Source organism: Yarrowia lipolytica, chromosome 1C, assembly GCF_001761485.1.
Source record: "Yarrowia lipolytica chromosome 1C, complete sequence".
NCBI classification, from domain to species: domain Eukaryota; kingdom Fungi; phylum Ascomycota; class Dipodascomycetes; order Dipodascales; genus Yarrowia; species Yarrowia lipolytica.
Window position 1 is genome coordinate 3336881 of NC_090772.1, and position 21417 is coordinate 3358297.

General features: G+C 48.9%; 9 protein-coding genes and 1 non-coding gene across 10 annotated transcripts; 6 read left to right on the top strand and 4 right to left on the bottom strand.

Annotated features, from left to right (window-relative positions):
• Positions 1 to 56: 56 nt before the first annotated feature.
• YALI1_C33406g (uncharacterized protein) lies at positions 57 to 3737 on the bottom strand (the record flags this gene model as incomplete). Its single annotated transcript, XM_502222.4, has 1 exon — positions 57 to 3737. One exon carries the CDS (start codon positions 3735 to 3737, stop codon positions 57 to 59), a length of 3681 nt encoding a protein of 1226 aa, XP_502222.3.
• A 1240-nt stretch (positions 3738 to 4977) lies between these two features.
• On the bottom strand, positions 4978 to 5895 carry YALI1_C33427g (uncharacterized protein; the record flags this gene model as incomplete). Its single annotated transcript, XM_502223.3, has 1 exon — positions 4978 to 5895. One exon carries the CDS (start codon positions 5893 to 5895, stop codon positions 4978 to 4980), a length of 918 nt encoding a protein of 305 aa, XP_502223.3.
• Positions 5896 to 6818: 923 nt separating this feature from the next.
• On the bottom strand, positions 6819 to 7616 carry YALI1_C33444g (uncharacterized protein; the record flags this gene model as incomplete). The annotated part of the gene is made up of 1 exon (XM_502224.3): positions 6819 to 7616. The coding sequence occupies one exon, from the start codon at positions 7614 to 7616 to the stop codon at positions 6819 to 6821; it is 798 nt and encodes a 265-aa protein (XP_502224.1).
• Positions 7617 to 9000: 1384 nt separating this feature from the next.
• On the top strand, positions 9001 to 10206 carry YALI1_C33458g (elongation factor 1 gamma domain-containing protein; the record flags this gene model as incomplete). Its single annotated transcript, XM_502225.1, has 1 exon — positions 9001 to 10206. The coding sequence occupies one exon, from the start codon at positions 9001 to 9003 to the stop codon at positions 10204 to 10206; it is 1206 nt and encodes a 401-aa protein (XP_502225.1).
• A 1-nt stretch (position 10207) lies between these two features.
• On the bottom strand, positions 10208 to 10866 carry YALI1_C33471g (uncharacterized protein; the record flags this gene model as incomplete). The annotated part of the gene is made up of 3 exons (XM_068282544.1): positions 10208 to 10254; positions 10391 to 10566; positions 10832 to 10866. The coding sequence occupies 3 exons, from the start codon at positions 10864 to 10866 to the stop codon at positions 10208 to 10210; spliced, it is 258 nt and encodes an 85-aa protein (XP_068138645.1).
• A 3573-nt stretch (positions 10867 to 14439) lies between these two features.
• YALI1_C33513g (uncharacterized protein) lies at positions 14440 to 15074 on the top strand (the record flags this gene model as incomplete). Its single annotated transcript, XM_068282545.1, has 2 exons — positions 14440 to 14502; positions 14853 to 15074. 2 exons carry the CDS (start codon positions 14440 to 14442, stop codon positions 15072 to 15074), a joined length of 285 nt encoding a protein of 94 aa, XP_068138646.1.
• A 566-nt stretch (positions 15075 to 15640) lies between these two features.
• YALI1_C33525g (uncharacterized protein) lies at positions 15641 to 17602 on the top strand (the record flags this gene model as incomplete). Its single annotated transcript, XM_068282546.1, has 3 exons — positions 15641 to 16059; positions 16979 to 17030; positions 17381 to 17602. 3 exons carry the CDS (start codon positions 15641 to 15643, stop codon positions 17600 to 17602), a joined length of 693 nt encoding a protein of 230 aa, XP_068138647.1.
• Positions 17603 to 17657: 55 nt separating this feature from the next.
• YALI1_C33545g (uncharacterized protein) lies at positions 17658 to 18055 on the top strand (the record flags this gene model as incomplete). The annotated part of the gene is made up of 2 exons (XM_068282547.1): positions 17658 to 17671; positions 17722 to 18055. The coding sequence occupies 2 exons, from the start codon at positions 17658 to 17660 to the stop codon at positions 18053 to 18055; spliced, it is 348 nt and encodes a 115-aa protein (XP_068138648.1).
• A 68-nt stretch (positions 18056 to 18123) lies between these two features.
• YALI1_C33550g (uncharacterized protein) lies at positions 18124 to 18648 on the top strand (the record flags this gene model as incomplete). Its single annotated transcript, XM_068282548.1, has 1 exon — positions 18124 to 18648. The coding sequence occupies one exon, from the start codon at positions 18124 to 18126 to the stop codon at positions 18646 to 18648; it is 525 nt and encodes a 174-aa protein (XP_068138649.1).
• A 2384-nt stretch (positions 18649 to 21032) lies between these two features.
• On the top strand, positions 21033 to 21151 carry YALI1_C33579r. Its single transcript, XR_002432112.3, has one exon. It is a non-coding gene; the product is annotated as a 5S ribosomal RNA (ribosomal RNA).
• The last annotated feature ends 266 nt before the right edge of the window (positions 21152 to 21417 follow it).

Sequence of the window (21417 nt, forward strand, 5' to 3'; positions counted from 1 at the left end):
ACATCGTTAACACGGTAATTTTATCATGATTATATATATGCTTTTGGCTTGACGCCTTAAAGTACTTCGTGGCCTTGAGCAACGTTGTAGTCACTGGCTCCGGCAACCGAGTCCGAGTAGACATGAGAAGAGCCCTGGGGTCTAAGAGCAGGGGAAGAGTTAGCAGAAAATCCTTGGTGGTTGTAAGAAGGCATGTGAGGATCGCTCATCCACGCGTTCTGGGGAGGCAGTGGCACGTAGCGTCGCTTGTCCATTTCAAAGTCTCTCCATCGCTTCATGACAATCTGAGACGAGTCAAATTCACCATCCTCCTCGTCGTGGCCTCCAGAGCCCTTCTTTTCACCAGCAACCTGTCGAGTGTCACCCCAGGAGAAATCATCAAACTTCCAGTATGCGTAGACGGGGAGCACAAAGTTCCAAATGGGAAGAGATAGCAGGTAGATGAACATCCACACGACGTATGACCATCGAGATGCTGTGATGATAATGAGAAGACCCGGCAGACCCAAAATCAGAGCCAGCAGAACCAGCGACATGACAGGCGTAGGTTTTCTCACAATGGCAATAATGACAACGTAGATGGTGAACGAGATGGCGGCGGGAAGAATCAGGGTACCAACAAGCTCGATGAAGACAACAAACTGCATGGAAATACAGAAGACACCACATAGATCCTTGACCAGCACCAGCTCCATCAGGTTATGCACAGTGGAGTTAATCCATCGTCTTCGCTGAGACAGCAAAACAGAAAACTTGTCGGGAACAATGGTCTTGCAGACAGCCTTGGACACAAACACCTGTTTTCGCGTGGGGAAGGTCTTGAGCATGAGGGAGGTCAGGTATCGATCTTCTCCGAGAAGCAACAGGTTCTTCTTATGCAGAGTGTCAATCACGTTGTCAGCGTATCGCTCGACGATATCAGGGTTGGCAAGAATGGGCACCCAGTAGCCGTCTCCGCCCTTGGGAGCCTTGATTCGGTACATGGAGAAACAACCAGGCAGACAAGTGACACCACCAAAGACGGACTCAAAGGCCTTAGCCTGGTGATGAGAAATGTAGTATTCAAACACCTGGATCGCAGTGACCCAAGAGTCTCGCTTGTTGGCAATCTTGGTTTCTCCACATAGTCCCATAATCTCGGGATCCTTGACCATCTCAGCCACCATGTGGGTCAGAGAGTCAGGGAACACCTTAGTATCGGCATCCACCATGAGAATGATTTCATAAAAGTCGGGAAGAATACCAGTCACTCGCCAGATACCGTTGAACATCTCGTGCTCCAGCTCGGTCATTCGCTCGTCGAACATGACACGCTGCAAGAACGACATGAGAATGATCTGGGAGTCTCGCTTACCTCGGTTACCAGGCTTGGCCTCGTTGGCCTCAGCAGGCGTACCGCACTTGACAATAGTCACAACGGGGACTCGCTGCTGCTTCTCAGGTGGAACTGTGGCATCATCGTAGGCGTAGAAACCAGAGTAGACCTTGGCCATGTTATGACGCTTTGTACCAGAAGAAGTAGATACGTAAGAGAAGGGTCTCACCTGGTCTTCGGGGATAGGCATATCACACATCATACTTAGACAAATGTCAGGGGTAGACATGTCGTTACCGGAACCCTTAATAATACCATCGGCAATGATAACAATGAGTTTATGGGAGTTAGGGTAGTCGGTTGTGGTGATAGAGTCAAGGGTGGTTCTCAGACCGTCAATCGACTCGGAGTATGCAGTCACCAGACACATGGTGTGGGCGAGAGGGTAGTTGAACGGTTGGTAGTCGATGGGGGGCTGGGGCACAACGTTGACGGTGGGCGCCTCGTAGGGCTGAGATCCAGAGTCGTAATCGTAGACAACACCGCCAACATCAGTGTTGGAGTCGATCGCAGCGGAGTTTCGAGAGTAGACGGAAGGAGCAGTTCCACTCTCACCAACCTGGGTCACCATTGTGCTCATTCGCTTGTTCTTATTGTCGTGCTGGTTGAATCGGTGCTTGATGAGGCCACGGAAGGGAGTGGCACTGGACTTAGGCTGGTCTCGGTCCACTCGCTTGATGGGAGCCTGGCTGTAAATGTTCTCGGACCAGTCCTCAATCTCGTTCTCTCGCTGGTTCATCTGCTTGTTGTCAATGGGGAAAGCTCCCTGCTTGGCAGAAATGGCCCACTTGTAGTAGATAGCAAATAGGAACTTGACGGCGACAATGGAGATAATGAAAACCAGAGATACATACAGAACAACCTGGGAAGCCAGACATCCAATCTGCTCGGTATCAATGTATCCAACCTTGGCAATCTCTTGCAGACATCGGGCAGCCTGTCGATCAGGACCGTTGGCCATATTACGAGAGATATCAGTACCCTTGATGGAATCGTCATCTCGCAGAGTGTCAAAGATCTCGGGGTAGTTGAGGTCGTCCTTAAGAATGAAGTTGACCATGTTCAGGTCAATGACAGCTCCGTTGAACACAGCCAGGTTTCGAGTAGAGTTCTTGATATCGTCCCAGGTGAAGTAGACCTCACCGGCATCAACCAGCTGGTGGTAGTAGACGTTTCGAGCGGTGGTGGAAGTGTGGCATGCGTAGCCGGGGTAGAACTGCTCAGTAGTGTTGGGTTGGGAAGATCCGTCCTGGTTGAGCAGCTGGCAGGGCATATACCAGGCAACGCTGTCGCCGTTGTAGGGAATTTTACAGTCGGGCTTGGGGGTGATTAGACCCTTGCAGTGGTTGTTGACGTTCTGGAACAGCAAAGAACCGTCCATGGATCCAGCATTAACAGGAGGGTACATGAAGTTACCGCCAGTAGGAACCTCGACTGTGGGAGGGTGGTTCATAGAGGTAAAGTCGTATTGCTTACCATTAATGATGAGGTTTCCAGAGTTGACTTCTCCGTTTCGCACTCGGGTGATGGAACTGGAACAAACTGTGATGGTGAAGCCGAAAGTCAGGTATGCAACAAAGGCGGCAATGTAAAGAATAACAGTGATGAGGCCAATCTTTTCTCGCCAGGCGTCCTGTCGGGCTTTTTGGGGCATGCCAAACATCTTGAGCACAGGAGCGGGGGCCCAGAAGGTAACAATCTGACAGTAGGTCATCCACAGCGAAATCTGCTTGGGTTGGGTGCCCATTCGTCGCTTGACGGAGTTGTGTCGCTTCAGTGTTCCTCCTCCACGGCTGAGCTGAACCTTTTCGTTGACAGGTGGGTCGATGATGGGCGGTTGGGTGTCGGCAGCCTGTTCTTCTGATGAGGAGATTTCGTCCGACTTTCGCACGTAGGCCTCGGTTTGGACCTCGTCATTGAGACCATAGACCTGACGGCCCGAGTAGGCGTAAGGGTCCTCCTCTCCCTCTCTGTATGATTCCTCGTTTTCCTCCTCTAGCACCTCCTGGTTCACGGCGTTGTCGTAGGGCTGATCGTATCCCTGACCAGGCTGGATCTCGCCAGTCTCGCGCATGTAGTGCTCCTCGAGAATAGGGTCATTTCCGGTGGAACTGGGAAGCACGTTGATTCTGCTTTGCTGCTGGGCGGCCAGCTGCGAGTAGTGATAAGTTCGCGAGTCGGGGTCGAGTCGAGCTCGGTCAGGTCGAATGAGAGACTTCTTTCGTCCAATGTCGGGGGAGAACGAGCCGTCGCCTCTGTGTTCACTGGGGACACTGCCAGATGTGTCCTGGGGGCCAGTGTTGGGCTCACCCGTCTCCGAGTTGAATCCGAATTTGTTGTACGAATCCACTGTGTTAGTCATGTGTTTGCTGTTGGACCACACGTCAGGGGAGGGGGTGTAATGAAAGAAAGAAAAGAAAAAAAAAACGTGGTCTTGTGGGGAACAGAACGCGTAACGCAGGTCCAGTCGTGGGCCGCGTACTCACTTCTTGTGATTGCTCCGCGCGCTTGAACAATTTAGTCGAAATGTACTCACTTTGTGAAGCTCAGGTGCAATATCCAGCTACTGTACTGTAGTAAAGTAAGGATTTCGATGTTCGAAGGTTTCTGTTTTTCCTTGGACTGCGTTCCAAAAATATACAAACTTAAAATTTTGAGCTGTATGGGCACCTACAAAGTAGTCTTATTATGGCGAAGGGTAAACCCCAGGAGGCTAAAAAAAAAGTACACCAATGTTTGAGTCATAAAGCAGGTACAGTATTTCCGGCGCAGAAACAAATGACAGATTTCGGTTCTTTGTCGCTTTTTCGCCTCCAGCGGACTCGTCATCGACAATAGTCCCTGCAATGCACCACGTGAGGCGGCTATAAATAGACGACTTTTTAGCTAAGGGGTTAACTTTGACTTCGCTACCGACACGCGTCGGTGGCTGGTTTGTGTGCAGGTCAACTGTGTCTCAATTTTATGGTCACCGCTGTTGGGAGCAACCTATAAAAAGCCGACGCATTAATAAGCGTCTGGGGATGAAGGCGCAAATGAGGTAGACAGCAATAATACTTGAATATGATCGGGTAAATAGGATAAAAGCAGAGGCGAATCGCGCTTTTCTCCAATAATATTTATTGTTAGGGCAACATTTCGTCCACTCAATATACACTGATGACGTCATCTACAGTATTGGTGGACAAGGCAATTTTACCAGGACGATAATTAATTACAGTAATCTTGCTGCCATAAACGGATATGCCCAAAACGCCTGTTTCATGACCCTGTTGGGTGCACACAGCCCTCAGTAGCTGCAATGTATTTCCCTACTGTAGAATAAAAAAAATACCATATACCCGCGAAAGGTTGCGTGTTAAGCCACATTTCTGTTGATGCAAATCTATCACTAAGCGACGGTATGTATGAGCTGTACAGTATGTAAGGTATGTACTATTACAAAGCCATTCAGATGTCAGGATGGGGTATGGATTGATGCGTAAATACAATGACCAAAAGGGATGCACCTTCGAAGGTACACAAGAATATCAAATCAGTAGGGAGTAAGGCGTCAGCAAGAGTTCTGTACGCTAATGCAAATAAATAGAGTGGTTCGGCGCTCATTGTGAACATGCTGGTGTCTCAGACACCTTGGACCATCCGCCCATCATCTCCTCAATCACCATGTTGTCCTTTGATCTCCCGAGGCCTAGGTAGTGCTTGGTGAAATCGTTATTGTCCTTGGAAGGCTCCTGAGAAGTTAAGGTCGTGTCGTTCATTGCACCACCGTTCAACACTCGGTTCTGGAACACCAGACGAATGTCCCCGCAAAGATACAGCTTGTCATTGTCCAGACGAACGATAGGAATGTGTGCAGCATGGACTAGGGTGCCTTTGGAGCCAGGGGTGCTCGATGCAGAATAGACCTTTTGCCGAATAAATGTTCGGGTGCCGCTGGGCATTTCAGCAACGTTGTAGGGTATCAGAAAGAGCTTGACTGCTGTCTTTTGCAGGTTGGATACCACCACTTGGAGCTGGCCCACGGGAGGTATCCGGTATCCTGGAAACGTTTTGACTCTGGTCCTTTCACTGGGCTCTCCTTGTGTCGTTTTTCGTTTCTCTCTCCTGGCAAACCGGGCCTGGTAGTACTCTGTTAGAGAAATTATGCCCACGTAGGGGCTTCCTGTGGCTGAGACGAGCGAGCTGGTGTTTGCAATGTCTTCCCAGACCACAAAGCCAGCGTTGAAGGACATATTGATCTGCTTGGGACATCGCAGCAGCTTGTTGCAGCCCCCTTTACCAAGAACTCCAATACCTGCATGGAAAGGGACTGTTTTTGATGTCGAAGCAGACATCCTGCCTGACAGTAGCGACTCCTCATAAGAGCCCACTAGCGACTGGTGGCCCAGCGACGTTCTGCGAGAGGGGGTGGTCTTTGTGGGTGTGGGTGGATGTGACTCATCTTTGGTCGTCTCTTTTTCTTCGTCGTCAAAAACGCTCTCGTAGTTGACGTTTGCAGGTCTGTGGGGGTCAGGCATTGTCGTAACGAGGACCTGCGACGCACCTGGAACTGTCTCTGTGATAACTCAGGAGACGGGGTTTTTGTTGGGGGAAAGTAAGGATGGGGCTCCTTTATAGACGACCTCCTAACCTCGTCTAGTGTGTATCCCATCACCGAGCCGTAGTAGTATCTGTGTAGTGGGCCTGCAACTCGTTGCTTATATAGTGTGGTGAATGGAGAATGAAGAAAAGGAGGGTTGTGGGGAGTGGGACAAATTTACAGTACATATGGTAACCTGTATCACTGGAGCTGCGGTTGTTATCACGAGCTTAAAAAGGTTAAAGTTGTGGTATAGAGAGATCTGCTTCCGGTTAAAGGCAAGTCCTATGTACATACTGTACTCTTGTGTGACAGTGTGTGACAGTGTGACCAAGAGAAGCCGTTCCGGAAGGAGTGAAAACTTCGGCAACCACATTAGAGATTATCCCATTCATTTACCAGTAGCCATCGACTGTCCTGCATCTGACTAATATTATACAGTAGCCACAGTATGTACTGTACGATGCAACTCCAAGCGATCGAAAGGAGGGGAGGTCTAATGATTCATGCTACTCGCACTTTTATCTTCTTGGTGGCGGTGGTACGAATGGAACTGTACGGCGTAGTGTAGCTCTAAAACTGTCTTATATTGATTTGTGAGGTTACAATATTGTGTGTGAGGTTATGAGTTGGTTTGAATTGTGTCAGATATTATTGAAGGCAAAAATATATTTTACAGTATCAACCGCACTACAAGTACATTGGTACAGTTGTACTGGTACTCGTACGATTCAATACCTGGTTGTAACATACGACACTGCATAGGCATACAGGTGTTGCTACTCATTGCCTCTTCCATGTTTGTAACTCATTCGCGTGAAATACCATAAATGTCCATTTTAATCTATACAATATTCAAAATTAGTTGCTCTTCTTGGCCCGCTTCTTCTTGGGGGGCTCCTCAACCTCTTCCTCGTCCTCCTCGTCATCCTCGTCATCCTCTTCCTCCTCTTCCTCCTTTTTGTCGTTTTCTTCGAGATCTTCAGGGTTCTCAAGAGCGTCGGCGAACTCGTCTTCCTCCTCCTCACTGGAAGATTCGGTCCCTGCCTCAGCCTCGGGCTCGGGCTTCGCCTTGATTAGAGCAATCTTCTCCATGGGAACACCTGTGGTATTGTATAGGTAGGCGGCCTTATTGGTTCGGTACTCAGCCAGTCGCTCGAGGTACTGCTGTCTGTACTGGTCCTTTCGCTCCTCGGGCAGGTCGGCCCACATTTGGGTAACCTCCGCGGCCATTTGCGAGCTAGCAAGAGCAGAAAGACCCTTGGCTTTTCGCTCGGCCCGGATCACGGCCCGCTGGTCGGTCGAAAAGGCCAGAAACACGGTCATGGGCTTCTTAGGCATGTTGGGGTCTCTTCGTGCTCGCTTGGGCTTTGTCTGCTGTTGCTGGTGGCTCTCGTTGAACTGTGTCATAATGCTGGAAAGATGTGGCAGGGAATCGGGGCTGAGCTCCTGGAGTCTAGCAATCTCATCTTCACTCATCTTGGTGACGTTGCCAATGATCTGCTGGTAATCGCTGTGGAAGTCCTTGAGGGCCCAGGCGACATTCTGAGAAGCGAGCTCCAGGGTTCTCGTGGCGGCAACAACCTGGTCCCGCTTGCCTTTGAGATAGCCGAGAGTCTGGTCGTCGAGATCAACACGGATGAGTCTTGTCTTGGCCATGGCGTTCAGTTCGCGTTTAGGGTGAGAGAGAAAACAAGGCGTGTTGTTGGAAGGTTAGAAAATTTGTTGTGATTTTGAAGTGGGCTGTCAAAGAATGTGAACTAGCTTTAGTTGGGACGTTTACGCAGCCAATAAGCTCAGTTTTTTGGGTGAGCATAACATTAGTGCTGCGTAGCAGAACATGTCGCGCTGGACAGCATGGACTTGAGAGAGCTAGAAGTGGCGTGGTGAAAAGGTGGAAATGTTTTTCCAGCGTTCCTGAGTTGGTTCAGATCTGCTGTTGCTCTTTTTCACCTATGTCATCCTCATAATGCGGCATTCAAGTATCGTACTTGAACTCGTAGTCTTCCTGTATAAGTACAGTATGTACTGTAGGGTAACATGGGGAAACATCAACCTTGCAGCAGCCGGTACAGTACCGCTACTTGTACGCAATACATCTATCAGACGAGCTGTCCTTGTTTTGCCGTTTAATACACGCGAACGGGACGTGATGAGAGGATATAGGATCAAGGACATGTCTCGAGAGAGCTCTGCGGTACGCTAATCACTATGTTGCGTCCACGTGTCGATAGATGTCGTTCCGAAGAAGTGTCTTAATGTTCTCATATTGGTATATACTGTGCCGGGTATCGGTACCATGCGTGACGAAGTACTTGTATGTCAGGGACGGGCACCTACTGTACTAGATCTTGTACTTCTTATCGATCGTCATCTCGTGTTCCGTATCGTTCTGCATCGGCCAAAAAAAATCCAGAGTGTGTGTTGACCCTTGCAGCACGTGGTTGAGATGTGTATATCAAGTTCCCCAGAAAGTGAGCGGAGAAAGCGGAGATGCTCCCATCACAACCGAGCACAAACATCTATAACCGCGACCTGAGTGCTCATACAACTACCATAAAGTACCGAGAAATATAGGCAATTGTACAAATTGTCCACCTCCTTCACTTACATTACCGAACCATGGCCATATCACCAAAATACCCCGAGTGCTAAAACACCTCCCTCCAAATGTTCTCTTACCTTCCACCGAAAACCGATCTTATTATCCCAACGCTTGTTGTGGCTTGACGCGCCGCACCCGCTGGGCTTGCCATTTCGATACCAATCCAAGAGGAAAAGCTCATGAGAAACAATCGGAATATCACGAGAACGGCCTGGCGAACCAACAGGATATTTTTGAATATAATTACCCCTCGAATCTAGTCATATCTATGTCTACTGTAGACTTGGGCGGCATCATGATGTACATTATTTTAGCGTCTGGAACCCTAAAGTTCACGTACAATCATGTGACAAACGAGGCTAAAAAATGTCAATTTCGTATATTAGTGTTATTACGTGGCTCACATTTCCGAATCATCTACCACCCCCCACCTAAAAAATGTCAATTGGAAAGCTGTACGACGCCCCCTCTTGTCGAGTTACCCCCCTCAAGGCTCTCGTCAAGCATTTCAAGCTCGATGTCGACATTGTCCAGCGGGACGCCGAGTTCGGCAAGCTCTTCCCTCTGAAGAAGGTGCCTGCTTTCGTGGCCGCCGACGGAACCCCCATCCACGAGTTCATTGCAATCTCCTACTACCTCCTGTCTCAGATCCCCAACAACCCTCTTGCCCCCAAGACCAAGGAGGACGAGGCCGAGGTTCTGCAGTGGGTTTCTTTCGGTAACCAGGAGGTCCTCGGTGCTGCCTGGGACACCTTTGGCCCTCTGACTGGCCGAGCCCCCTACAACAAGAAGTCTGTCGACGCCGCTTCCGAGCAGCTCGACAAGCTCATTGCTCTCACCTACGAGCCCCACCTCACCAAGAACACCTACCTTGTTGGTGAGAAGGTCACCTACGCTGACGTCGCCAATGTCGCTCTCCTGTCTCGAGGCTTCGAGTACCTGTTTGACGACGCCTGGAAGAAGAAGTACCCCGCCACTACCCGATGGTGGCTCACCGTCTCCAAGAACGCTGTCTTCACTGGCTTCGACTTCCCCGTCACCAGCGAGCGAATCCAGTACACTCCCCCCAAGAAGGAGGAGACCAAGAAGGAGACCAAGAAGGAGGCTGCCCCCAAGGCCGCCAACGCCGAGGACGCTCCTGCCCCCAAGAAGGCCGCCCACCCTCTTGCCGCTCTCGGCCCCGCCAAGGAGCCCATTGACAACTGGAAGCGAGTCTACTCCAACGAGGATACCCGAGAGAAGGCTATTCCCTGGTTCTGGGAGCACTACGACCCCGAGGACTACTCCCTGTGGAAGGTGAAGTACAAGTACGACGATGAGCTGACCCTCACCTTCATGTCCACCAACCTTATTGGTGGCTTCGTCAACCGACTGTCTGCCTCCACCAAGTTCATGTTCGGTACCGCTGTTGTCTACGGAACCAACAATGACAACGGTATCATCGGTGCCTTCATGATCCGAGGTCAGGACCACGTTGCTGCCTTCGACGTTGCTCCCGATTGGGAGTCTTACGACTTCACCAAGCTCGACCCCTCGAAGCCCGAGGATAAGGAGTTTGTTGACAACATGTGGGCTTGGGATAAGCCCGTTGTCACTGCTTCTGGCGAGTCCAAGGAGATTGTTGATGGTGCCGTTCTTAAATAAGTCACATCAGTATAATCCAATCAAAAATGCCCTTTTTAGACACACCCACTGGGCGTAGTAACATAATAATCGCACTGTACATACTGTAGCTATTTACAAGTTGTAGCAAGGGGGGACCTACAAAACCTATCCTGAAACTCCATCTACGACTTTAGTCTGCCTCCGGGGCCCTAAGACTGTTCACCCAGCGTGTTGCTGTTGCCCAGCTTGCCCAATGACTGACGCTTAGTGACTGAAGAGCCCTCCCCAGCCCTCAGAATGACACCGGTACCGACAGCATCGCTAGAAGCCGAACCTTCACAGGTAGCAACGTTGAATACCACGTCCTCCTCTTCGGGCTTGACTGAGACCTCGCCGAGACTGATAGTAAATCCAATTGTGTAATGCGAGTGTTTGTGTGTATTAAGGATGAAGATTAGGTGTTATTAGAGGTTTCCAGCTTATATGAAGGATCTGTTTGTTGTGATTGAGTTAAGTAATAGGAGCTGATGATAATGCAAGGACGTCGTTATAGGTACCGCCATAGACTAAAGGGGATTATCGGGAGCCAGATTGTTTTTTATAAACAGCCATTCGTAAAGTATCGTTAAATACTATGTCCAAAGAATGCTGACAGCTACTGTACCAGCACACAGAGTTTTGCCTAACCTGGTGGAACATCACAACAGGGACGGTGTGGGTCGTGTCGTGCGAGCTCGAGCAGACGTCCAATCAGCGCGTATTGTAACAACTACAAGTAGACAACTAGACTACAGTATACTGTAATTGACAAAAACGGGATAAGGGGCAAAACAAGAACTGGAAAGGGGATACAAGTAGTTTTTTTCTCTCCACATGACATATGCCATCACTACAAACGGGTACGTAGCTTGCTTACCATCCTCCAAACCGAAGAAGACAATGAGCGAAGCATGTCTGACCTCAGTGGCGACAAGTAACAACGGTAAGACCTCATCAATGTTACATTAGAATATATATACTTATCTGGTATGTTACTGCAAGCCCAAACACTCTATATTGTCACAACGCAGGGTACAGTACATACCCTAGATGACATTATCAGAAGTGTATGGAAGAATTGGAAACATAATGTGTATGGAAGGATTGAGATACAATAAGAACCGCTATTAGAGCTTTGTTATAGTATATTATTTATCTAGAACATCGCTAGAGAAGGTTTCAGAGATTATTACAACCGTTGTTGTACCGTACAATAGTGCTGTGAGGAGATAGACGTGACAGACTATGGGTTCTTACGGTGTTGCACACACATATCCGGTATGCATCATGCCAGTAATGCGAAGATCTTTCATGCAGCATTGCCAATAAACAAGATGCGGCTGTGCTCCACCCAGGAAAGACTCTCAAGTCAAGACTTCTTAAACTGGAGCCTCAGGTACCAGAGCCCGTTAATGTGGAGATCACCTATTGCGGGGTGCCGATGAGACAACGGAGTTGGAAAAAGTTTAAAAATATGGAGGTGACAGTTCCCACTACAACAAACAAGTAACTAAACGCAGCTCCAGCTAGGGAAACTTACATCTGTTACCGACAATTGGTCTGTGCCCATGGTTAACATACCACCTTCACATAGTGTCACTTCTATGGCTACGTGAAGCTTTCGTCGATGATTCCCCAAAATAGAAACTAGAAGCTCGCGCTTATGCAAGGTACCCTGAAACAGTGCAGTACGAATACGACCGCTGTAACAAAGACATCGTTTCCCGAATATGCTAAACTGTACGGATGGATCCAGTTGCATAGAAGAATAGCTAACTGAGGGATAAACATAACCACTCTGAATATCTCTGTTTGAATTTCCTGAATCGACAATGATTGCATGCCGCAAGTTCGAAATGCGAAGTATTGGTCTTCTGTCAGAGCCCTGAGCATGTAGGAACTAGACACTCGCTATTTATAGGATCCACCGTTTTATATTTATTCCTATATATTATGATATTATGATACGGATAATGGAGAAAGTCACTCTGCGTTATATTACGTACTTGTAGCTGGTATCGCATGACTGTAGGGTCGTCTACTGTCTTCCTTGAACCATACTTTAGAGTTTCGGTTAATATAGTAGCATGCAGGGGCGTTCACGATGTGCTATCGAACATTGATACGTATTGTACATCCATGAATAAGCTGGACAATAGATTTCCATTATGGGAATTTTATCTTTGAAGAAAACTAGCTAGCTCTGATACATAGAAAGTGGGAGAAGGAGGTCAGAAGAGACCAGCCTGAATCTTCAGATTACAGTAGTTGCAGTGAAACCTTACCTTTACACATCTCACTATCTCAGCTACAGTAGATCAACTATATGGCTCTATTTTTTTGATAATTATGAAAATTCTCACCCAACAATGCTCATTCAGTCGCTTCTCCCACATTGACTCACCTCACTGTGGCTTTTGTCTAGAGACCCTTGTCCAATGCAATCACTTCCCTCTGTGTTCATCGAACCAACGATGTCAGCAAGGATGAATAGCAATGGGATACATAGAAAGTTGATGTCCCTTTCTCATTTAATGAGACTAAAGCATCATCAATTAAGCCTGGTGGTTACTTGGACTTCACTTCATATGGTCAATGGATTATATCCCACACAGTGACTGTTATCTATGACTTCTACATCCTCGCAAACTCCAACGAGCAGCTATTCAATGTGGCATCTACTGAAATGGCTTCCTTCCGAGCCACAGAAACCAGCTATTTAAATTTTCTTTCCGCTGATCTGATTGCCATTAACGACAAGTTTGCAGTCGAGTTTCTTCAGGATGCTGCAGGGACTCACCGTATGTACAGTACATACCTTACACTGTCAATGTCAAGTCTTTCTGCATCTGAACCTCCTGCAGAAGCTCCCTATGTTTATATCTATTTTACACGTGAAGAGGATTATGTTATCACCCAGATCTACAGTATTCATACTATCAGGGAGATGAAGCAGTCAACCCAAAGAGTGAATTCGTAGTCCGTCAGGGCTTCCAATACGAACCTATTGAAGACCGTACTTTCGGGGTGGTCGATATTTTATGTCGTGTGGTACCATCACCAAGAGATGAATTTCAGAAAACCTCTCAACGCTTACTATCCTTCTCGTAACGGTAGTTACACAGCCCTTGATAATTTCCAAACTGCTCTTTGATGGTGGAAGATGCCCTCCAGTGCCTCTGCTAGTTGGGGAGTTTATCAGTCAGTTCGTGAGAAACTGTCGGGTTCCGACAATGAGACTAGCTTACAAAACGGGGGAAACTATGTCCAGCACTACACTACATACTGCTCTCCTGTTTGGTGTATTTATCAGGGCTATGGAATAAATGGACTCCCCAACGGTAACAATGTGGCTCTGGTTGATTACGAGGGCAAGCACACTGAAATAATGAGCAGCGAGTCTTCATTTAAACATCGTCCGATATGGCAACTTCTACATCTGTAGATATTTCAACAACTGACTCCACCTCTTCCACTGGGTCTTCAATCGAGAAAATTAACCGAGAGAGCTTCTGCGACTGACAGTGCTTCTGCGACTGAAAGTGCTTCTGCGACTAAGTCTGCCACTGCCACCAACACTGGGAGCGCTTCTACCACCGAAAGTCGGTCTACCATGGAGAGCGTCTACCACGGAGAGCGTCTACCACGGAGAGCGTGACTGCCACTGACAGTGATACCAATGTGGCTTCCCCCACTGAAGTATCGAGACTTACTTCAGAGGCTAATAACACTAACACCGCCTCTTCTACAGACCTTTTGGTGTCTGCTACGCTGTTATTTCAGAAACGCTGACCCCTTCACGGCTGTCGGTACTGGTGATATTTCCTCTTCAACAACTCTCATGATTGTTACTTTCTCGACTAATGGTTCTGGTGGCGGAGAAGGATCAGAAGATGGATCAGAAGGTGGTTCTGGTGGCGGATCCAACAACGGCCCTGGCGATTATGGCTCAAACGGCTCTAACGGCTCCAATGGCGGCTCTGGCAACTATTTATACATGCGCAAGAATAGAAGGACGGCTTGCTTGATACGAGAGCCATGAATAAGCATATACAGTAGCTACTGGAATATAACCACTTCTAGCATTGCTACCATGCGGTTTGAGTGGCATCAGGTTAACACCGGGACAGGCTTTGGGCATTGACTCTCCCTTGTCAGTCCAAAACACCGAATCATGCTATTCCATCGAGTCACAGCCCAGCCCTTGACATCGCCCACACAAATGATTGATCAATGAGACCGAGGCGTATCGCAGTTGCCCATATTCAAGTGGCCACTGATACCACGTCTCACGAGGTGAGGTATCATACGCTTATCTATTTGGGGTTTCCATGGCACCAGTTTTCGGCGGATGCTTGGTCACGAGTCCTAACACCCCAGAAAGACATAGATCATTCGATTAAGGCAGACACTAGGGGCATTGTGGTATCAAATTGTTCCCCAAGAGCTCATTTGTCGTTGTTAAAACCACACACGTGAAAAATAGCAACATCACTCCCAGGTTTGTGCAGTAGAATATAGCTTTTCCATCGATTACTGAAGTACATACAGTACACTGTAGACATTATTCAAGATGAATTCTACTCTTTATTCTCGATCGTGCCCTCGAAGATATGGGATATCATGGTATCAAAATTTTGGCACAGGCTGAAATTGCCGACAAGTTCTTCTTCGGAGAACACACGGATAGCCTGTCTGACCATCTCCAGTTGAACTGGGAGTACAAGGAGGGAAAGCTGGAGCCGGGAGACAGAGGAGGCGAGAAGGTTGGATTACAACGGCACGCAGAAGGAAGACAACTGGTTATGGTTCCAGATCGCCCTGACAACGGCGGCGAAGAAGATCAGAGCACACAGAACCACGGCTGACCACCAGATAGGCGTCTTGGCAGAAGATGTTGCAAAGGTGATACAAGGGGCACGAATGAGAACGCCCGAGTAAAGAGGATCTCACCGCGGTGTAAGAGATGGGGGTCCGACTATCTCAGGGGCTATCTTGCCGAGACTATGTGGGCGAAGAAAGATGCCAGAAAAGAACGGACGGACGAAAACATCGAGACAGCCAGGTTCATGACGCACGAGTTCCACTGGCAGGCCCGCCAGGCCAAGGCGCAAATGTGGAAAAACTACCTCAAATCGTTTCGAAGAGGAGGCATTTGGCGCGCAGCCAAATACTGCCCGCCCACCAACCAAGCCCCCTCCCGCCACTACGCAAGCCGGATGGATGGAGAATGCAGATGCACTGGAAGGAGGACTAATCCCGCCTCTCCGCCGTCTAAGTCGACACCACTGGACTACACGCTAGAGGTAGACGAGAAGTGAGGGAAGCTCATCGAAGAGGATCTCTTCAGATCGACCGCCAGAACCCCAAAAGGGCTCTGGGGTCTGACATGCACAAGGCCAGGGTCATAAAGGAAGCACACAAGAACCAAGCCATGTACCCATACCTTCTCCGCCTGTATGTTGCGTGCACCGAGGCGGACCAGCCACTGGCGTGGAGGACCAGGAACACGGTGGTCTTGCGGAAGGGAGAAAAGCGGGACTGGGCACTGCCCAAATCCTACAGGCCAAATAGCCTGCTAAATGTGATGGGGAAGGTCCTCGAGGCCATCATCCAACAAAGGCTGACACACATCACAGGGGACACGCCGAAAGAGCCATTCGGAAGACGAAGCAGATACTCCGCACCAGATGCGGTGCTGACGCTGATCCAGGACGCCCAGCTGGCGAACAAGCGTATAGACACCCGGACCACAGCCCTGATGGTAGACGTCAAAGCACGATTCGACAAAGTGCACCGAGACACCCTGCTATCAACACTGGGGACACTCAAAGTCCCAAAAACGGTTATCCGGTGGGTATGTTCGTTCCTCACGGGACGCTCAATCTCACTAGTGGTCGACAGCAGACACTGACCCCACGGGCAGTACAGGTAGACATTCCCCAGAAATCTCCAATCTCGCAGCTCCTGTTCCTGTTAAACACTACGCAGCTCTACCGAGTAGTCAAGAGCTATGACGCATAAGTGATAGGCTAAACTGACGACATCACTGTAGGCATCCATAGTTGTGTGGACCACACAACATGTACTACGGCGACAAGCTAGGATTCATTCACCGTGGCAGAAAAGGACGAGATTCCAAGGAGGAAACTCCAACAACTAACGGGAGACATCCGCCTCCCACAGGAACAGGTGAAGTTGCGCGGCATCACTCTGGACACCAACATGAAATTTACAGCCCACATTGGCACTAAGCACTCGAGCTAGGAGAAGCAGCGCTGGGGGTCACTCAGCGACGGGAACGACGCCAATGCGGGGTCACGAGCGAGGCCGCCCGGCGCCTCTACCTGACATGCGTCGTGCCAGTCATCGAGTACGGATAGGAGGTCTGGTACTACCAACTAACCGATGCGGCATTGAACAGAACAAGGAAACTACAGAAGCACGCGGCAAGGATCATCCTTGTTGAATAAAATGAATTCATATAACAAGTACATTAAAGACTTACATATCACTTGCTAAGAGGCGTTCTGATAACCAGACTATTCTCTCTATCAGAGAAACTCGTCAGGAGAGTCTCCGCCCCCTAGTGGAGGATTCGACTGAGCACGCATTGCTACCATGCGGTTTGAGTGGCATCAGGTTAACACCGGGACAGGCTTTGGGCATTGACTCTCCCTTGTCAGTCCAAAACACCGAATCATGCTATTCCATCGAGTCACAGCCCAGCCCTTGACATCGCCCACACAAATGATTGATCAATGAGACCGAGGCGTATCGCAGTTGCCCATATTCAAGTGGCCACTGATACCACGTCTCACGAGGTGAGGTATCATACGCTTATCTATTTGGGGTTTCCATGGCACCAGTTTTCGGCGGATGCTTGGTCACGAGTCCTAACACCCCAGAAAGACATAGATCATTCGATTAAGGCAGACACTAGGGGCATTGTGGTATCAAATTGTTCCCCAAGAGCTCATTTGTCGTTGTTAAAACCACACACGTGAAAAATAGCAACATCACTCCCAGGTTTGTGCAGTAGAATATAGCTTTTCCATCGATTACTGAAGTACATACAGTACACTGTAGACATTATTCAAGATGAATTCTACTCTTTATTCTCGATCGTGCCCTCGAAGATATGGGATATCATGGTATCAAAATTTTGGCACAGGCTGAAATTGCCGACAAGTTCTTCTTCGGAGAACACACGGATAGCCTGTCTGACCATCTCCAGTTGAACTGGGAGTACAAGGAGGGAAAGCTGGAGCCGGGAGACAGAGGAGGCGAGAAGGTTGGATTACAACGGCACGCAGAAGGAAGACAACTGGTTATGGTTCCAGATCGCCCTGACAACGGCGGCGAAGAAGATCAGAGCACACAGAACCACGGCTGACCACCAGATAGGCGTCTTGGCAGAAGATGTTGCAAAGGTGATACAAGGGGCACGAATGAGAACGCCCGAGTAAAGAGGATCTCACCGCGGTGTAAGAGATGGGGGTCCGACTATCTCAGGGGCTATCTTGCCGAGACTATGTGGGCGAAGAAAGATGCCAGAAAAGAACGGACGGACGAAAACATCGAGACAGCCAGGTTCATGACGCACGAGTTCCACTGGCAGGCCCGCCAGGCCAAGGCGCAAATGTGGAAAAACTACCTCAAATCGTTTCGAAGAGGAGGCATTTGGCGCGCAGCCAAATACTGCCCGCCCACCAACCAAGCCCCCTCCCGCCACTACGCAAGCCGGATGGATGGAGAATGCAGATGCACTGGAAGGAGGACTAATCCCGCCTCTCCGCCGTCTAAGTCGACACCACTGGACTACACGCTAGAGGTAGACGAGAAGTGAGGGAAGCTCATCGAAGAGGATCTCTTCAGATCGACCGCCAGAACCCCAAAAGGGCTCTGGGGTCTGACATGCTCAAGGCCAGGGTCATAAAGGAAGCACACAAGAACCAAGCCATGTACCCATACCTTCTCCGCCTGTATGTTGCGTGCACCGAGGCGGACCAGCCACTGGCGTGGAGGACCAGGAACACGGTGGTCTTGCGGAAGGGAGAAAAGCGGGACTGGGCACTGCCCAAATCCTACAGGCCAAATAGCCTGCTAAATGTGATGGGGAAGGTCCTCGAGGCCATCATCCAACAAAGGCTGACACACATCGCAGGGGACACGCCGAAAGAGCCATTCGGAAGACGAAGCAGATACTCCGCACCAGATGCGGTGCTGACGCTGATCCAGGACGCCCAGCTGGCGAACAAGCGTATAGACACCCGGACCACAGCCCTGATGGTAGACGTCAAAGCACGATTCGACAAAGTGCACCGAGACACCCTGCTATCAACACTGGGGACACTCAAAGTCCCAAAAACGGTTATCCGGTGGGTATGTTCGTTCCTCACGGGACGCTCAATCTCACTAGTGGTCGACAGCAGACACTGACCCCACGGGCAGTACAGGTAGACATTCCCCAGAAATCTCCAATCTCGCAGCTCCTGTTCCTGTTAAACACTACGCAGCTCTACCGAGTAGTCAAGAGCTATGACGCATAAGTGATAGGCTAAACTGACGACATCACTGTAGGCATCCATAGTTGTGTGGACCACACAACATGTACTACGGCGACAAGCTAGGATTCATTCACCGTGGCAGAAAAGGACGAGATTCCAAGGAGGAAACTCCAACAACTAACGGGAGACATCCGCCTCCCACAGGAACAGGTGAAGTTGCGCGGCATCACTCTGGACACCAACATAAATTTTACAGCCCACATTGGCACTAAGCACTCGAGCTAGGAGAAGCAGCGCTGGGGGTCACTCAGCGACGGGAACGACGCCAATGCGGGGTCACGAGCGAGGCCGCCCGGCGCCTCTACCTGACATGCGTCGTGCCAGTCATCGAGTACGGATAGGAGGTCTGGTACTACCAACTAACCGATGCGGCATTGAACAGAACAAGGAAACTACAGAAGCACGCGGCAAGGATCATCCTTGTTGAATAAAATGAATTCATATAACAAGTACATTAAAGACTTACATATCACTTGCTAAGAGGCGTTCTGATAACCAGACTATTCTCTCTATCAGAGAAACTCGTCAGGAGAGTCTCCGCCCCCTAGTGGAGGATTCGACTGAGCACGCCATCAGGTTGACCAAATTATGCTGAGTGAATTTGTCCCTCAGAAAGGAAACTACAAGTAGTGGTTTGTCACCCACGTCAAGGTTTTCCACTCAATTGTCAAGGGTTATGAGGTACTCCGCACAACAAATAACAAAACAACTATGTACTGTACATACTGTACGTACATCGTCATCCGCTACCACGGATATTACGACACCTTGGTCGTCCATTATAACCAGCATAAAGGCACTTCGTTTCCTCAAGCTCTGCAAATCTGTTTACAGTACTGCCTGCTGGTGACCTCTCAAAGAGTGACACTACTTGCTCACCGAAAAATGCAGACATCTGCCACAATGGCCACTTGCGTCCAACATATCTCCTGTTTCTCATTGACAGCTTGGTCTAACCGTCTCTTCTATCATACGTCAACAGTATGAGACCAACAGACGCATCCTCCACACATGTGTGTAGCCCGCCACCCTCATACCTCAACGTATTGCATTCAGTTATAAATAGTCCCGCATGCCACTGAAACATCTATTCCACTTTTGAACAGCCTATCTTATCTTCATCACTTTGCATCGACATGCCCATTTCGTCAGACTGCATAGCTGTCCCCGCCGTTACCCAGGTGACACAATCAACACGCACTGCGGCTATGAAGAGCAGACTCACAACACCAACTGGGCTATTATCTTGCTCCTAAACCTTTCTGGTCATGGTGACTCTGAGACCAAACCATCCACACACCATACGCCTACTACTGTACACGCAAGATAACACTACGACTGAAACAGCGTAACCAACACGGTTTTGACGACTGGGCGATAGTGCCAACCAGATTGACTTCCAGACACAAACATAAACATCATTCACCTTTGGAAATGTACGAAGCAAAGTCACAATATCAAATGAGTATGACAACGGCATCGCACGACGGTCACAGATGATCTATGACGTGAAAAACACGTGAGAGAACACTCATACGACTGAGACCCTTATTGTATTCCTGCGGTGCCTCTGGGTGCTGAGGTTTCATTGTGTCAATCTTGTCCGGGACTGCCCGTTATGCCTTCTCATCATCCAAACACTCATGGCTGCACTATGCGGACGTGACAGCCTTGAGAGATACCCTTGCGATACCCAATGAAGCAACTCTCTGAAATCTAGCAGGCACGAGCCCCAGACAGTATTTCGATGGTGATAATCTCTATAGTTATTGATACTTTTTCCTCAATCACACGCGCGTACCAAAACAGTATTGATGCGCAGTTCGATCCCTCCTCTCGAGTAAACCAGTGTATCTGAAGTTGGCAGCTGTGAACCAGCAGTTATTTGTCTTCTTCATGAAGTATTTGAGTCTCACTCACGTTCTAGATCCTGATACTACAAATAGCTACGTTATGGAAGACTTCACAGAAGAGATGTCTGCTGCACGATCCGGACCTAAACAAGTGCCAATAGTGAAACGAGACAGTTCATGAAACTCATCAGATTGTATGTATTAGGTGTCTTACCGTTACAGAAATAGTCTCTTATCCTTGGTGCTTCATTCAAAAACTCGAACTGATTCACATCCTATGTTACTTTGATGCAAGAGAAATTCTTCTGCCAGATATCACGCTATAGGCATCCCAGATTCATTGATTTTTTGCGGCCACATGACCTGTTTGGCCAGTTAAATGGAATCTTACACTTTTTATGTCAGTTGCGGCCATATCCTGGTGAAAATACGGCTTCCCGTCCGATCAGCCATAGTCAAGCACCAGAGAGCCCAGTTAGTATTGTAGTGGGAGACCATACGAGAATCCTGGGTGCTGCAATTACTTTTTTGCTCTTTTTCAAATGGGATGGTAGTTCTTTTTGCCACCTTCACGTTCCGTTTCCAACCCATGTTCTCCGTATTAGTCATTGTGTCGGCGTGATGGCTTCTACGAGGCTATTTTTAGATCAGTGAGAAGCCAGGGGTACGTGACGGTTTGATAACGGGGATCTCACAGTTGAATCAATCGGCGTTTTGCCATTATCCTGTTGCACAAGTTCACATATAGGTCATCCGTTCCAGCCTCCTCATCATGCATGCATTCTGAA